Here is a 19189-nt window from a genome sequence, read left to right as displayed (position 1 = left end):
GGTAATTAGAGTATAACGGTATTTTCGGAATAGTATTAAAACACATTTTTGGATATTAAAGGTACTTATCTATTGTCCTTTCCCTGAATGAAAATCTCTATTGCTGGCTTACCCTAATTTAGAATTAGCATCCACCGGTGGTTGAATATGATATAATATTATGTCAGTTTGTAGAGTTGTGGAATATAATTATTCTTTAACCAAGGTACGGGGCCTTGCTGCTATAATTATATAACGTAGTGATGAAACTGAGCTCTGCTTGCGAATAGGTGCATGACCACGCTACTTATTTTCCAGTTAAGGGATCTGGGACATAGATGGCTCCGTTGTAAATCTAAATGTAATTTGGATTGTTTTATTAACAAAAAGACTCACAGCGCTTGATGTTGAAAACATCAAAAAAACTCTTTTTATACAAATTGGCTTGTAATTGACAAAGTTAACACAAATTAAACAAAAGTATATTAAATTTAACATTGCACATCTTTATTCTATAAATCAAAGTGGTGAATCTCAATCAATTTACATTAACGCATATCATTAATTTGTATTTATTTAGTACCCTTTGACTTATAAAATAAATGATTGAAAATAATTAAATTAAATTTACTTTTGGTTACCATTGATATATTTTAAATTACTTGCGAGATTCTTACCTTGTAGTGGTGAAAATTATGGAATTATTTAAACAGATCAATATTACAATTTAAATTCAAATATCACTTTCAGTTTTTTTAAGATTTTATATTGAACACTGTTACAAGGTAACTTCTCTTTATGCTTTTGATTGTTCTGACTTCTCAACATGTAATAAGCAATTATAATCGTTACATGTGAGCCCATGGTCCTAACGGTGACGTCACTGTCATCGTTCTTCGGTAACGTTCAAGTATACTGTAAGGTCATTTGATCTGTTGGTGAAATTTGAATGCAACCTTACAGTGTATCTCGACTTTACTGACGTCACCACCACCTATATGTCACAGTCCACCTGACATCATATGCTAAGATTTTCCCTTTATTTTTTTCTGGCAACTGAATGTTAACAGTTCACTTCAACTGTCATTATAAGAAGAATATAATAACACTAGCTATACCCAGTGTGCTTCGCTACCCTCATCGTAATGGAATAAAATAAATATCATTATTGTAAATGTATATATATCTGCAATATCAAAAATTCCCCTTTTAGAGAACTCTTTAAGTTTGATTTTATGATTCTAGTCTCAATATTACAGAAAATTAAAAAAAACAGTTGAAGAACGAAAAAGTACCAGACAGTGCCTTTTTATATATTTTCATTAAATCAGGATGACGCATGTTTAATTTTCAACCAGAAACCAAAAAAATCGCATAAAGATTTTTATACAATCAGGAAGCTACATGTCCAATTTTATGCTTTTAGGTTCAAAATTCGAAAAGTATTAGTAAAAGAATAAAAAAGTACCAGAGTATCCTTTTTAAATTTTCGTTCAATTGGGATACTGCGTGTTTAATTTTATGTTTATAAATTAAATATTTTAGAAAGCTCTAAAAGTACCACTACCAGTGAAGTATGAAAAAGTACCAAAAAACCTATTTTATTTAATTTCATGTTCCTAAGTTCAATATTATAGAAAATTCAAAAAGTACCAGAAAATATTCCAGTTTAAATTTTCATTCACTCAAGTCCCTGATTGCTTTTATAGATTCTAATTAACTCCGGCTCCACATGCTTAATTTCATGTTTCTAGGTTAAATTTGATAGAAAACTCAAAAAGTACCATTCGAAGGACGAAAAAGTACCAAAAAGTCCCCTTTTATAGATTCTCATTTACTCCGGGCTCTACATGCTTAATTTCATGTTTCTAGGTTAAATTCTATAGAAAACTCAAAATGTACCTTTTGTAGAACGAAACAGTACCAAAAAGTCTCCTTTTATAGATTCTCATTTACTCCGGGCTCTACATACTTAATTTCATGTTTCTAGGTTCAATATTATACAAAAATCCAAAAAGTACCTTTTGAAGAACGAAAAAGTACCAAAAGTCCCCTTTTATAGGTTCTCACTTAATCCATCCTCTACATACTTAATTTCATGTTTCTAGGTTCAATATTATAGGAAATTCAAAAAGTACCTTTTGAAGAACGAAAAAGTACCAAAAAGTCCGCTTTTATAGATTCTCATTTACTCCGGGCTCTACATGCTTAATTTCATGTTTCTAGGTTAAATTTTATGGAAAACTCAAAAAGTACCAGTCGAAGGACGAAAAAGTACCCTTTTATAGATTCTCATTTGCTCCGGGCTCTACATGCTTAATTTCACGTTTCTAGGTTCCATATTATACAAAAATCCAAAAAGTACCTTTTGAAGAACGAAAATGTACCAAAAGGTCCCCTTTTATAGGTTATCACTTAATCCACCCTCTACATACTTAATTTCATGTTTCTAGGTTCAATATTATAGGAAATTCAAAAAGTACCTTTTGAAGAACGAAAAAGTACCAAAAAGTCCCCTTTTATAGATTCTCATTTACTCCGGGCTCTACATGCTTAATTTCATGCTTAATTTCATGTTTCTAAATCTAAAAATTTTATCTAAACTGGATCATTGTGTTTGAATAAAATCAAATTTCCCGTTTTTACCCCTTTTGGTACTTTTTTTCTACCCATTAACGAAATAAAAATTCTATTCCAAAATGTTGCAGCATCGTATTGGGAGCCCGTTATTATGTATTTATATGTATAAGTTAATAAGCCAAAATCAATGTTTTATGAAAAAAAATACCAAAAATAGGTACAATTTTCACCCCTTAAACATCCGAATATCCAAAAAGTACTAAATTTATATTTTTATTTTTTCGTCAAGTTATGAAGGAGTCAAAAATATTGTTTGAATGTTCACTGGTTTAAAAGATACATGGGGTGCAAAAAAAGTACCAAAATACAGTTTTTACCCGTTTATTCCCTAAAGGGGCCGAAATTGAAAAAAGTACCAGACACCTGTCCGCTTATTTTTTAAATGAACGACGATAAGCTTTAAACTATTTTTGTTTCTTTTCTAGTTTAGGAGATATGAGGTTACCGATTTTACCCGTTTTTACCCTTTTTTACCCCCTAAACATTCGAATTTCCAAAAATCCCGTCTTAGTGGATCTATTTGGTGGGAGACCAACCCCCTGTCCAAATTTCAGCTCTTTAGCTTTAACCGTTTAGGCTGTGCGATGATGAATCAGTCAATCAGTCAGTCAGTCAGTCAGTAACGTTAGAATTTTATATATATAGATTAAAAGTTAAAAGTGGAAATTGTGGAAAAGAAATTGTATAAACAAATTAATCAACTTAATGGAAATCAAAATGAGAAGAGGAAAAATATTGGTGAGCAGCCGTCACAACTTTTCAGCTACTATAGACGAGAAAAAGCTTACTTTTTCGGCTAAAGTCAGTTTTATACTTAAAACAAGCTGAAGTTGTTTTTAATAAAGTTAACATCACTTAACTCTATCAGCTGTTTGCAGTGTGACCAGGTCTCAAAAAATGTTGCGGCTAAATCCCATCCAAAATAATGCTAGAAAAAATGCTAAATTGATTTTAAAATGCCAAAAAAAAATGCTATAATTTTTTAAGTGTTTTTATGAACAATTTATATTAATTTGTAACTGAAATTCATTGTAATTTATAACAAGTAAGAAAGTATATTCTGCCGTGGCTGACCATATGAGTATAAAATTTGATTTATTTTTCGTAATAAAGCATTTATGTTGAATTGAACCTTGGTTCCGATATATTTAAACTAATTCTCTGAGAAAGGCTTTATACTTTTGTATATGTATGGGCGCTAGGTAAAATAAAGGACGGACTTTAACCATTTTTAAAAGGTTTTGTCATTGGTTAAAAAAGCATACGTGATTATTGTTTTGATGATTTCAACCTCTACCAGACGGTCAGACTTACATGGCTTAATCGATTCAGAAAATGATTCTTAACCGATTAGTATACTCAAACGTAGTATAGTGGAGTAGGGTAAAAAATTAAGTTCCGTGGTATTAAGATAAACAGAAATGCTAAAATTTTTTTCAAAATTTTTGTAAATTTAGCAATATGTAATGACTCTAAATTTAAAATATTTCTGAATACAAAAATTACATTAAAACTCTATTAATTACACTAGTTGCTCATGGTATAAAACCTATATGTGTTTTCGGAAGGAAAAGTATAATATTTCTAGTTTTACTTTTTTTTATATAAAGAATTTTATTTGTCTTCCTCAAAACACTTTAAAAATGGTTTTCATGTCACAAAAATATTGAAAATTCCGTTGAAATAATTTTAAATCTTGGTGAATAGATGTTAGGTTTATAACTCATACTTCCAAGATTTTTTCGGAAAAATATATATGAGAATGTATTAAATGAATTGAGAGATATTTATATTCAAATCCGTAAGTTTGTAATTCTGGAATAAATTGTCAATAATATTTTCGAAATTTATGTATTTTTTTTTAATTAAAAAAAAACGTGACAACAAAATTACTAAAAATTTGGTAAAAATAAAAAGAACAGAAAGTAGGATGATAAAGTCTTAATTATATATTAATGATTTTTTTCAATACTTATTTTCAATAAACTAACAAGAACACCTGAAGGATGATAAAAATTAAAACCTCTTTATTTCGTATAGGAAAAAATAAAATTTGTTAATTAACCGTCTTACATAGCCTTTTCCAAAATTATATGTTTCATTCCGTGAGTAAACAAAAGTATTAGTTTGTAAAATAGCGTACTGAACGTATTTGTAAAAATATATGAAATCTCTTGAATTATTTCTATCACCTCGAATTTAAAAAAGCATTGGGTTCCAGAAAAATATTTTAGAATACAACATTTTAAAGTATTCACTTGTATTGGCATAATTTTAAGTTATTTATCTTTATGAATCTTTTTGTATTATTTTAATTTACAGTGTAAATTATTACATTTCTCATATTTCTTGTTGCTTGTGTTTGGGTAGACATTTAATTCTGATTTTTTCCGGTTAAACCTATTTCCAATATAAATCTTTTTTGCAAAAATTTGTCTTTTTTTGTTTATATACTAAAATTGCAAAAAAAGCTAAAAATGCTAAAAATATTTTATAAAAATGCTAAATAAAATGCCAAATGCTAAATTAAAATTTTACAGCTAAATCAAAATAAAAAATGCTAAATCTAGCTGCAAAAACGCCAAAATGGTCACACTGGCTGTTTGTCATTTATCAAAAGTTACAAAATCAAAACAAACCAAAAACAAACGATGTATGAATTATGTTATTTTTTTATAAATTATGGAAAAAGTGTTGAAAAATAATTGAAGAGATGTGTAGAATTGAGTACAATGAAAATTATTTTGGTTTTATCGAATATTTGTGTGAAGAAAGAAAGCCTAAATTGTATGTATAAGGAACGGTTTGCCCATTTGAGCTGGACGCTGATGAGTTTTTTTTTCAATATAGGCTTGATAAAACAGCAACGCCATTTTTTATAAGTTTATTTTTCTTTAAAATGTTAAAATAACAATTTATATTTTGTTTATTTTCTGGTTCTTTTATTGCATCAGTACCGCAATTCAGTAACTTTTTAACTACAAAATTTTGTCGTTAAATAGTAAAAATTCGTAAGTTAACAATAATTATCGTTATGTGGTATTCTGAATTATATTTTACCGATTTTTTTCGTTAAACATAACGAAAAGTATCGGCAATGTAACGACAAATAAAAAGTTCACGTTAATAATTTTATATTTTAAAAATATTTCAATACAAAACTTTTGACATTCTCATATTTTTCCGATCTTTGTCGTTAAAATATTCTAAGGTCGTTAAAAAGTTACAGAATTGAAAATTCGTTAATGCAACCGATATTTATCGTTACTTTATGATATCGGTAGTTAAAATTAAAAAATTACAGAATTGCGGTACAGCTGTGCAGAGATTGTATGCAAAATTTCAAACACTTTACTAAGCACCCATTTAAAGCTGGCTCAACTTAAAACTATTATTAATTTGCACTATAGTTAAGAAACAGTTAGTAACAGGTTTAAATATTAAAGTTGTTTTTGAAAAGAACCGACTTTAGAGTTTGACTATGATTGTGGGCCAATATGTTTAAACAAACTTTTGTATAAATGGATGTATTTTTGAGAAACAATGATGAGACAAAAACGGTATTTAATGAACTACTCAAAATTGTTTGTCAAATTAAAATTTGTTTTGTTTTCTCTGTAAAGATTCAAGGATACTTCATATTTTTTAGAACAGAAAAAAACTTAATTTTGTTATTTTTAAAGGAATTTGAAATCCTCCTAATTTTTCATAATTTTGTGCAGAATGTTTCATAATCGTTTCAGAGTTTCTTCAATTGCCTGTACTTTTTCAAATAGAAAGAAAATCGATTGAAATTTTGTACGGTTAATGGTACGTATTTTTGTAGTTAATAAAATACCCGGAAACCTTTTGTCTTTATACACCAGGGGCACTACAATTCAAAGTACAGTGTGACCGAATTTAAACTGAACAGTTCTTTAAATCAACTGCACATGGGAAAAATAAAACAACTAATTTGAAAGTGTCCTTAATTCCCTACCAGTGATTGAGAATGCTGATTTCAGTATAATTTCTCAAAAAAACTTTTCTAAATGTTTCTACAAAATAAGTCAAAATTTCATAATTAAAGCTCATTTTCAATTTGTAAATTTTTAAGGGACATTTTTGTCCAGAAACTGACTTTAAGTATTAAACAAAATGCAGAAAATTATAAACTATTTTATCGTTATAAGCTAAATTTTGACATCTATTAAAAAAAGTATATACATAACAGATAGAATAATATTTTCTTCATTTTAGAAGAAACCCGGGCAACGCCGGGTACGCTCAGCTAGTAATAAATATTTCTGCTGAATTTCGTTAATTTCCATTGCTTCGTTTTAACGTGAGCGTGTTTTACACAGACAGACAGACATACGGACGGACTGACGGACATAGCTAAATCGACTCAGAATTTCATAACGACCCAAAATATATATACTTTGTTGGGTCTCAGATGAATATTTCTTGGTGTTACACACGGAATGACAAACTTATATATACCCTCTATCACCACCGATGGTGGTGGAAGGTATAAAAATAATCTGGGTTTTTGGTCATTTCGTATTGATAAACAAAAACTACATTACGGAATTTTATTTAGAATTGTAGAATATTGATTCTTATTCAATAAATCTAACACTAAGTACCATCCTAGCCACTCTAAGTATGGGGACATCACCACATACCACTATGGAACTATTACATGCTAAAATCTTGATGATCAACATCATATTTTAAATGCTTTATTTTATGAATAAGATACAGTAGGCGTATTTGGATCTGGATAGTTATTCTTGATTTGGGTTCTAAATACATATAAGTGTTTGTATTAGCTGAAAAATATTGCCTTTGTTGACCTTAGGTGATGATAACCACCCCTATTTTAAAATATCTAAATTAGGTATTTTTCCTGTACCACACGACAGTTCACTTTACATTGGTTCCAAGCAAGCTAAGGTCTGTTTAGAGGTCTATATTTAAACATAGTGTTCCTCCCAGTTCGTATATGGATTTTGGAGAAGATAAATCAGGAGTCCAATGGTTTTCCTTGGATACAAGTCGCATCCCTTTGGCAGTTAAAGATTTTGAAAGACCACTTAGTGCGTTTTTTCTAATAATTCTTTGTATCATTTCATCAATTACTCTATTATATATTTATACCCTACACCACTTTAGTGGGGAGGGTATATTGGATTTGTGCTGATGTTTGTAACATACAAAAATATTCGTCCTAAAAGTATACCAATCGGCTTAGAATCGTTTTCTGAGTCGATTAAGCTATGTCCGTCCGTCCGTCCGTCTGGCTGGCTGGCTGGCTGGCTGTCCATGTAAACCTTGTGCGCAAGGTACAGGTCGCAATTTTCAAGATAATTGGATGAAATTTGGCACGCACGTTTTATTTGACCTAAGGACGAAGCCTATTGAAAATGGTTAAAATCGGTCCATTATTTCACCTAGCCTCCATACAACAGAACCCCCCGAAAAGGGCTTCTGAGCTCATAATTATGTTATATATACAGATATATCGATAAAATACGGCACAACTAAGTTTTATAGAAGTCTTGATGACCCTGCCAAATTTCATAAAGATCGGGCCACATTTGACCCTAGCTCCCATTCAAAGTCCCCTTCAGAAAATTACTTGAATGTCCCAAATTAGCTTATAAACACAAATATCGCGATGAAATTCAGCACAATAAAATATTATGTAAATATAAATATATTCACAAAATTTTATCGGGCTTGGTCCATATTTGCCCCTAGCCCCCATATAAAGCCTCTTTCAGAAAATTAGTCTTTCATCCATAAATTGCTTAAATGTATCGGAACAAGGGAATATTGAAGATAAATGCTTTATTATGAAAAATAAATCACATTTAATATTCATAACTGGTGTAGGGTATCATATGGTCGGCCACGCCCGACTATAATTTCTTACTTGTTTTTAATGTTATTGATTAAACATCTCATAATTATATTTCATTGATTTACACTTGTTCTAAAAATCTAAACTAATTTTTTATATTGAAATTGCCTCATTATTTTCCTTTAAACATTTTTACGGCAAATAACATCACAGTTTCACACAATGAGGATATGATTTTTGCAAATTGCAATTGAAAAATACTTAACACGTGTCTTTTTAACAATAAAACAATAAATTGCAAAAACTAATTAAAAAATAATTTGTGTATTTAAAAAATATCAATTCTATAAAATTTTAATTTATTTCATTTTCCCGTTTATAGCAATAACAAAACGAACAAAAACAACGCTAAACGAAATAAACACACAAAAAAAAAACAAAATACACATGGCAGTAAAACCAACAGACATCCAAACATACGAAACGAAATACACAAAGAAACAAAAACAAAATACACAACGCAATGAAACCAACAGACATCCAAACATACGAAACTGAATACACTAAAAAACAAAAACAATATACACAAGGCAATGAAACATACGAAACGAAATACTCAAAAAACAAGGAAGAGTGTTATATTCGGCTGTGCCGATTTTTGTATACCCACCATCAAAATATTGCCGAAAAGGAATGCTTCCTTATAAATAAACTCATTTTCTGAAAGGGACCTATATATGCTTCTTAAGGTCAGATATGAGCACTAAAGTCATTTTCTGAAGGGGACCTTATATGGAGGGTAGGGTCAATTATGGACCGATCCTTATAAAATTTTACGAAGAGATTTACGTTCATATAAAATATGTTCCTGTCGAATTTCACCGCTATAGATGTTAATTTTAGACAGTTACAAGCGTTAAAGTCATTTTGTGAAGGGGACTTTATATGGGGGGGGGGGGGGGGGGGTAGGGTCAATTATGGGCCTATTCTTCTAAAATTTTACAAAGAGATTTATGTTCATATAAAACGTGTTGGTGCCGAATTTTACCGATATTGATGCTTCTTTTAACCAGTTATGAGCAATAAAGTAATTTTCTTATATGGGGGCTAGGCGAAATCGTGGACCGATATCGCCCATTTTCAATACCAAACAAACTGCATCAGCTAAAAGTATCTATGCAAAATTTCAGCTCGCTAGCTACTTCCGTTTGGACTCTATCGTGTTTTCAACAGACAGACGGACGGACATGGCTAGATCGTCTTAGAATCTAATAAGGACCCAGAATATATATACTATTATGGGTCTTAGATGAATATTTCAATGTGTTACAAACGGAATGACAAAAACAATATACCCCCCATCTTTTTTGATGGTGGGTATAAAAAAAGCAAAAACAAAATAAACAACGCAATGAAACCAACAGACATCCAAACATACGAAACTGAATGCACCAAGAAACAAAAACAATATACACAAGGCAATGAAACACACAGCCATCCAAACATATGAAATGAAATACTCAATGAATATGCAGTGTTGTTGTTGCTTATATCAAAGCATAAAAAAAATTGTCTTTTTTATGAAATTTTCAGAGGTAGTCTCGGATTTTTGCTCATATCTCCGGTATTTATGGACCGATTTTGCTGATCTTAAATAGCGATCTTCTCAAAAGCATGTCTAACAGAATTATTGAAGATTCGGATCAAGCCGATATCTGGGGCCTCTAAAAACTGATTTCAACAAACACACAGACGGACAGACAGACGGACATAGCTTAATCAACTCCGCTATCTATAAGGATCCAGAATATATATACTTTATGGGGTCGGAAAATTATATTATAGAAATTACAAACGGAATGACAAACTTAAATATACCCTTCTCACGAAGGTGAAGGGTATAAAAAATGCAAAATACTTTATTGACTTGCAAATTCTGATGAAAAATAATAAAATGCAACAACAAATGCACCAAAATTTGTATTTTAATATTTTTTTCTTGGTTTTCCCATTTTACACAATCTCTATTTTTAATTGGAAAACATAAATTCACTTTTTACCTGTTTTTTCGAATTTTATTTTTGAACAAAAAACAAAATTCTCTTAAAAATAGGTAGGCAAAAAACTTAGTTGATTCACTGTACATATGCATGCATATAAATGCATCTGTTTTTAAGTATAATTACTTTAATAAACAAATTTTCTAGTTTTAAGGCATATTTTCGTCTTTCCAAGGATGCTGTGATCTATTTAGTGGATACTCTCTATAAGGACGATATAAAAATTCATCGGACAACAGCAATACCTCCGCTGTTAAAAGTTAAAAGAAGGAAGGAAGTTTCCAAAAATCACACTGCAACGATTTTAATTTGGGAATGGCTAAGCCTAGGTTGTCTGTGGTATTGAAGGAAGTTGTACAATTATTAGAAGAAAAAATTTGGATAGTTTCTAAAATGACGGAAGAGGAAAAAACCAAAACTATTTCTATTCAAAAACAAAGTTTTCCGGAGTTGTAGGCTGTATAGATGGTACACACGTACACATCATGGGTTCTAAGGAAGATGTTCGACATTTATACTTAAACAGAAAAGGTTGTCTTACTGGTAAGTTATTTAATACATGTTTACCATTTATGTACTTGTTTTAATTGTGATAACTTCTTTATAGATGTGTGATTATAAAATGCGTATACGGTATGTAGACGCCAGGCACCCCGGTTCTACTCACGATGCCTATATATGGAACAATAGCGCTTTGAAGCAAATGATTGTCGCAGATTTTGGACAGAACACATGACTACTAGGTTATATTCAAATTTATTTAATTCTTTAGGTGATGGTGGTTTTCCTTTGGAACAGCAACTTTTGACACCCTACCGTTCAGCAGAACCGCATTCGCCAGAAGGGAAATATAATACTATCCATGCAAAGGCCCGGAATATTATTGAGCGAACGAACGGTGTTCTAAAGTCATTACTTAGATGCCTTTCTGCCGAACGTGGTCTGCACTATAATTCCGATAAAGCAGTTTCAATTGTAAATGCGTGTTGTGCATTGTATAACATTGGAAAGCATTACAAAGCTGATTGGGAGGAGGAACCAACGGAAGTACTTATGGAAGAGGCAATAGTGAACATGGGTGAAAATGAAGATATTTTAGCAAAAGACATAAGAAATAGAATTATGCGATCTTTAAATGAATAAACTAACATACTTATAATTTAAAAAGCTTTTCTTATTTGTTTATAACAATTCATTTAATATCTATTTTTTTTAAATATTATAGGAAAAGAAATAAAAAGTAAAATAACAAATTAATTCAGTCTTCAGTTTATAGGATAACAAGGTTTATATAAAAATAACAGAAAAAATTAAAATAAAAAAATCACATTCTTGGATTGCGTAATGCTACCAAACTAATAAAATTCAGGTCCATAAAATCTGAAAACTACTACATGAGGTTCCATTTCTTTGTACTATTATTAATATTAGGTATATAATAATATATATTATATATCTCTTTGTAAGTCTGTTCGTTTGTTTGTTCGTCTATCACGCCTAAACGGCTAGAGCGATTTTCTTGAAATTTGGAACATAGGTAGATCTATCATTGGAGGGTGTTATAGGCTATATCGTTTTTCAAAACTTGCACTAGGAGGGCGCAAAAAGGGGGGTAAATGGGTGAAAAGCGGTCAAAATTAGTACCTTTAAGCATAAATACCAATTATTGTCTTTGCTTAAGCCAAAATATATTCCATTAAGCGTTTTAAAGTATCAAAAATTTGACAAAAGGGGAAAAAACGGGCAAAATTAGTACTTTTGTGCTTTGAGACTAATTTTTATCTGTTCTATATCAACTGCGCTTTTTATAGTATCGGAAATGTGCATATTTTGGAAGTCCACCCAATGGGGGCAAAAACGGGTAAAGAAAGGAATTCTATGTTTGCTGTATAAAATGATGTCTATCAAATCCTAATATATATTATAAATCTCTTGGTAAGTCTGTTCGTTTGTTTATTTGTTCGTCAATCACGTCTAAACGGCTAGATCGATGTTTGCTGTATAAAATTTCCAAAAGACATCAAATTTTAAATATTAATATTTTAATGGAGCAAGGGACTAACAAATATCATATTTTTGGGTTATTTAAATTTAACTAATTAAAAAGTATAATTATTTGTTATTTTGGCACTTTTATGAAATTTCTTAAATACACAATGATTTAAAAAATTATGTTTTTGCAAAGCATCTATCCAGTGGGTAAAAAAGGGAATTTTTTACTTTCTTTTAATAAATGTCCTATCTGACTTTAATTTTAAATATCGCTGTATGAAATCCTAATCCTTAAAACCTAATTCCTAATATATAATATAAATCTCTTTGTAAGTCTGTTCGTTTGTTTGTTAATTTGTTTGTTTATTCGTCAATCACGCCTAAACGGCTGGACCGATTTTATAAAAATTTGTAACAAAGTTAGATCTATACTTGGCGGACATTATAGACAAAAAGGGGGAAAATGGGTGAAAACCGGCAAAATAAGTACTTTTGATAGTAAGTAATGAGTTTTTGAAAAACATCATTAAAGAGGAAAAGGGAGGAAGAAAGGGGAGATACATGATTTTTTTAATAAATGTTCTACAGGACTCATATTTTCAACATTAATTTCTGAAATGATACACAATTTATTAAACAAAATACATAAATTTGGGTAATTCAATGGAGAAAAAGGGTATGGGTAGTATTTTTGGAACTGTGTTGGTACCTTTTATAAATATTGTTCAATTTTAATGAAATTTCATTTGTAGCTTTATAAGATCACAAAAAAATTATAATGAATTGAAGACTTTTACATCTAATGGCGTGTTTTCTAAATCATCTAAGTTGGGCTTAGCATAAAGCGCATGGAGTTCTACATTAAACTTCAAACCAATGTTAAGTTTTAAAAATTTATAGACTTCCTCCATAAATTCTCTCCCAGCTTCTTTTAACAATATTTCTGGTATGAGGCATTCTTCGTTATTGGTATTGTATGACAATGTGATAATTCTGTTTTTGAATGCACTCTTCTCCCTTTTAATAAAACCATTAAATGTTGATTGTTCTGCAGCAGCACTGCTTGGAGTGGGTGCATGACTTATTTTATGCATTTTTGATTATTGGCGATGACAAAAGTTTTTAATAAAACACTTTTTTAATTATTTTGTTTATATTTGTAATTGTTTATTTTAAATATTATATATTTAAATGTTTAAATTTTAACTATATTGAGCATTAATTTAATTTGAATCTTTCAAATATTTTTCAAGTTATATTAAATCATATGGGTGCATATAGTTCAATATCTGTTTTCTTTAAATTGTAAGGTATTTTCAAACAGTCACTATTTAAAATAATTATTACAATTTCACATGAAGCGAATATTGAAATGTGCACATTGGAGTATGGATTCATAATAAACTTACTTCTTTTAGATAGACATACATACAAACATAGCTAAAGTAAACTGAATCGATTCACACTTAAACGTTCACTTCATTTCAATATAACATGATTGAAATTGTCAAATTGTCATACTTATATGTATGTCTGTAAAAGTTAATAAATTTAGCTTACTCCACATTTTTTAGTTTTTGTATAAATCAATTTTTTCTTGATTAATTTTGTTTAAAAGAGTTTTAGGGTAATTACAAATATTTTGAATATGCAATTAATTTGGGTCAACAACCCAACTCCATGGAACTGTTTACTTATTTAAATTCAAGGTTAAATTCAACGGGAATTAATGTTCCGTTTTTTTATTAACACACCAATAATTATTCTACATTACTCATATAAACAAAAACTACCAATACGCTATTTATGCAAGTCATCAGTTTCTAATTTCGTCACAATTAAAAGTGCTAAAAATAAAAAAATTGTCTCCATGCTAAAACGTATTTTTGTATGGGTTTTTAACATAATTACATACATATGTATGTATTATTATACATTCTCAATTTTCATTAAAAAATAATTTCTTCCCTTCTGCAAGTTCACAATTTTATAAAAAATTATTTACATCCTCAAATTTCATAAAAATATTTTCTTCTTCATTGAAAACAAAAACAACTATTGCTTTCCCATTTCATTTTCTTCTTCATTGAAAACAAAAACAACTATTGCTTTCCCATTTCATTTTCTTCTTCATTGAAAACAAAAACAACTATTGCCTTCCCATTTAATTTTCTTCTTCACTGAAAACAAAAATAACTATTGCCATTCCATTTCATTTTCTTCTTCATTGAAAACAAAAACAACTATAGCCTTCCCATTTCATCCAAATATATTTAATTTAAAACAAGTTAGATTGCTATATTCGACTGAGCCGAATCTTAAATACCCTCCACCAGCTACTTTTATATTAATATTTTTTAATTGATCAAATATTTGTAGAAATAAGTTTTCTCATGTCTTAAATAGAAAAACCCCAAGATTTAAACAGCTTAAATCTGTTACAATTCCAAGATTTATTGAACATTACAAACCCCATTTTTCTTTTTATTTTTATGTGAACCGATTTTGCTCATTTTCAATACCAAACTGTATATAATGAATATTTTTGCTGAACTTCGTTAATTTCCATTGCTTCGGACGGACGGACGGACAGACGGACATAGCTAAATCGACTCAGAATTTCATAAGGACCCAGAATATATACACTTTGTTGGGTCTCAGATGAATATTTCTTGGTGTTACACACGGAATGACAAACTTATATATACCCTCTATCACCACTGATGCACAGTGGTATAGGGAAAAAAAAGGGAAATAATTCGGTAACTTCTAAACGGTTAATCCGATTTTAATGAAATTTGGTATGCACAAAGAGGAGGTGTTGTCGAGTTTAGGTTTTGGACCTTATAGGCTAACCAGGGGCCCGGCGGGGGGTCCTCAAATTAGGACACCTCGGCTATGTTAAATTTTTAAAACGATCCTATTTCTTCATTTGAGTTCCGATTTAAAAAAAATTTCGTATATAGAATCTCCTCATCGAGCACTATAAAAAATGTCGTAGCAGTTAATTATCTCTTATAGTTTAGGAGATATTAGCATTTGAAAATTAAAATTTAAAAATTTTTACCGTCCTTACTTTAGTTTTTTGATAATAACGGGTCCAAATATTCCCGATTTTCGCAATTCTTTTTTTAATTCGCTGAACAACAAGTTTATATATCAAGCAGTGAAAGAATTATGTAAAAATCATGACTGAGTCCAAAGTTATAGGCATTTTAATTTAAAAAATTAAAAAAAGGAATTTTTTTTAAATCGGAACTCAAATGAAGAAATAGGATCGTTTTAAAAATTTAACATAGCCGAGGTGTCCTAATTTGAGGACCCCCCGCCGGGCCCCTGGTTGGCCTATAAGGTCCAAATTCAAAACCTAAACTCGACAACACCTCCTCTTTGTGCATACCAAATTTCATTAACATCGGATTAACCGTTTAGAAGTTACCGAATTATTTCCCTCTTTTTTTTCCTATACCACTTTGATGATGGTGGTGTAGGGTATAAAAAAAACTCAATAAGATGTTTCTCTATTAACACTAATACTAACAACTTACACTCAAAGAGAGGAAACAAAACAACCCAGCGGTAAAAATATACATTATGTACTCGCTTATCTAAGTGATATTTCGTGGCAGTCAGTGGTGATGCTTTCACTTATTCTTCTACTTAGATTTAACATAAAAGTGTCCTAGGCTGCCACATCGATGTGCTCTCGCTTAGAATGTAAGCCACAATATCATTAGGACAAATTAAAATTTCACTTACATAATGTGTGGAGTTCTAAGCGAAGTTAATGGACGCCTATAAACGCTTGCAAATAAGAATGTAATGTATGTAGATTACAATCCTATTTGCATTTGTCTTCCCTTTTTGTTAAAGAAAAAATATATATTTTTTTATATTTATTTTAAAATTATGTAAGTTTATTTAAAAATGATTATCAAATAATAAACATGTATTATAGTTAATTCAATAAAAATATAATTAAACAATTTTAACGAAGATAAATGAAATTAATCTTAATTTTCTTTTGAAACTTTCGGCCATCTTCCTTTACAGATCCTGTAAACAATCAGGAGGAAATTATCAGTATTAAAACTAGAATGTATGAAATAAATTTACCCCAATTTTTAAATCCATTTCTGCCGTTTAGATCACCACAATTATTTTAAATTTTTACAATAAAATAACTTTTTTAACAAAACACAACTTCACTTACAAAAGATCAACTTTAAACTGATACAAAAAGATTCTTCTTTTTATGTAGTATACAAAAGAAAAATAAAACGGTACTTTAGGTTTTTTTTAAGAAATAAAAACAAAAAACAAAATGAAAAAGGCAGCTAACTCTCTGCTTTAATCGTAATCTATGTTATAATTAAAGTGCATGATATGTTGGATTACGCATACATTGCACTCTAAGTACTTAGATTGCTCGCTTAGAACGTCATACTGATGTCATCGAATATTATCTAAGTACTTTGTTTCATTTACCGCTGGGTAACCACACAATTTACAAAAAATAAAAAACTCAAAATTAAATCTTCTCACACAAATTATAAAAAATTCAGAATCGGTCCATAATTTCATATACCTCCCATACAAAAGTACATATACCCGGAAAATGAGTTTTTTGTTAATAACTTCCGTCAGAATGCTGATATCTTCACAAAAAAAAATCTTATGTCAATAGAATTCTTTGAGAGAAAAATGTTCTGGATGGGTCCATACTTGGACATAGCTCCCATACAAGGTTCCCTCCCGAAAATCACTTAAACGCACATAACTCATTACTAAATTAAGATATACATATAAAATTTGTCACAAGTATTGCTCATATGCACAGAAATATTACTGTGAATGTTTTTTCCGATCGGTCCATAATTGGTCATAGCTACCATACAAGGTCCCTTCCCGAAAATCACTTAAACGCGCATAACTCATTACAAAATTAAGATATACATATAAAATTTGTCACAAGTACTGCTCATATGCACAGAAATATTACTGTGAAATTTTTTTCCGATCGGTCCATCCTTGGTCATAGCTCCCATGCAAGGTTCCCTCCCGAAAATCACTTAAACGCACATAACTCATTACAAAATATTGATATCCATACATTTAGCACAAATATTGCTCTTATATACATAAATTACACTATAAAATTGTTTTACGTTCGGTCCATATTTGGTCATAGCTCTCATACTAGGTTCCCTCCAGAAAATCACTTAAATGCACAATATTCATTACTAAATAGTGATATAGTTACAGAATTTTGAAATTTTGTCTTTATATACATAATTCGTCGTAGCTCCTATACAAGGTCCTTTTACGAAAATCTCTTAAACTCCCATTACTCATTACCAAATAAAGCTATTAATACAAAATTTGGCACAAATATTAGTTTGGTATACAAAAATTATATTTCAAGATTTTTTCACGATCGGCCCATAACATGGGTGCGGTTGGTTCCCTTCAGAAAATCACTTGAACACACATTACTTATTACTATATTACGATATAGATACAAAATTTGATTGAAATATAGCTTTTATGTACATAAATTTAGCTTAAAGAATTTTTTACGATCGGTCCATAATTGGTCATATCTCCCATACTAGGTCCTGCCCCTAAAAGCACTTTAACCGTATTTAACTAGTAGCATTATCAATTTGTGTATAACAAAATTATATATGCTTAAATCTTTCACACACATGCATACATGCACATTATTAAATATCGTTAAAGCATATTTTAGGGCGCTATAAAAAAAAAGAAAATGTAATGTTCAATAAATTTTGGAATTGTAACAGATTAAAATTGTAACAATTAAAAAAGTATTCATATAAAAGTAGCTGGTGGAGGGTATTTAAGATTCGGCTCAGCCTAATATAGCACCCTTGTTATGTTAAAAGTTATTTAATTCAAATATTTAATAATTTTTTTTTATTATTTAATAAATGACATACAAGAATATAATATTTTTTTTATTTTAATCTATCTTTAGAAGATATATCAACAGAAGGGCTTCCAATAGATCTTCAGTAGGCCACCTTCAAACATCCCTACTTTGGAATGTATTTTATCATTCCTGCTTTAGGCTTACTTTTATCATCCCTTCTTTAGAGTGCCTTTTACCATCCCTACTTTAATATGCCATTTAGGAGGCCTTTATCAGAGAGCCTTTTAATAGGGCTATAATTAAAGACCTTTTAGAAGTCCTTTTAATAGGACTATATTTAAAAACCTTTTAGAAGTTCTTTATCAGAAAGCCTTTCAATAGGGCTATAATTAAAAACCCTGTAGAAGCCCTGTAAGTAGAAGCGAGCGGGTAAGGCATCGCTCGCAATGACATTGCGTGTAAAAAATTCCTAAGTAAGGAATTGGGGGCGTAGCTCTTGTGTCTGCTAAAAAAGGCCTTTTAGAAAGCATCTTTACTCCTTCCATTTACCACTGGGAGCCTTTTTCTTGCACACACATTTTGCTAATTTTCAGTTCGAATATAACTCGAATTCAACTCGTTTTTCACACGCTCGTATGCGAGTTGAAAAAAAAACATAAAACTCCAATTAAAATTGTGCTCGCGTTTTCAATTTTAAAACGAGCGATATAAATAAAATAGCGATCGCGAGCGATATTTTTACCTACCCTGCGTTTAGCATGATTTTGAATTTTA

The 19189-nt window shown here is 30.1% G+C and overlaps 2 protein-coding genes across 2 annotated transcripts in view; both read left to right on the top strand.

Annotated features, from left to right (window-relative positions):
• LOC119601935 overlaps positions 1-10873 on the top strand; it is a 71622-nt gene extending 60749 nt beyond the window's left edge. Inside the window, exon 2 of the mRNA XM_037953202.1 lies at positions 10675-10873. Coding sequence (XP_037809130.1) covers positions 10675-10873 — 199 coding nt within the window. The remainder of the gene's footprint in view (positions 1-10674) is intronic.
• Positions 10874-11149: 276 nt separating this feature from the next.
• LOC119601938 (protein ALP1-like) lies at positions 11150-11680 on the top strand. The gene is made up of 2 exons (XM_037953206.1): positions 11150-11235; positions 11277-11680. The coding sequence occupies exons 1-2, from the start codon at positions 11150-11152 to the stop codon at positions 11668-11670; spliced, it is 480 nt and encodes a 159-aa protein (XP_037809134.1). The 3' UTR covers positions 11671-11680.
• The last annotated feature ends 7509 nt before the right edge of the window (positions 11681-19189 follow it).

The sequence above is a fragment of the Lucilia sericata genome, unplaced genomic scaffold, assembly GCF_015586225.1.
Source record: "Lucilia sericata isolate MDLA Ls3-8-SP2 unplaced genomic scaffold, ASM1558622v1 Contig000200F_arrow, whole genome shotgun sequence".
Taxonomy (NCBI): Eukaryota; Metazoa; Arthropoda; class Insecta; order Diptera; family Calliphoridae; genus Lucilia; species Lucilia sericata.
This window is presented reverse-complemented; position numbering and strand designations above follow the sequence as displayed.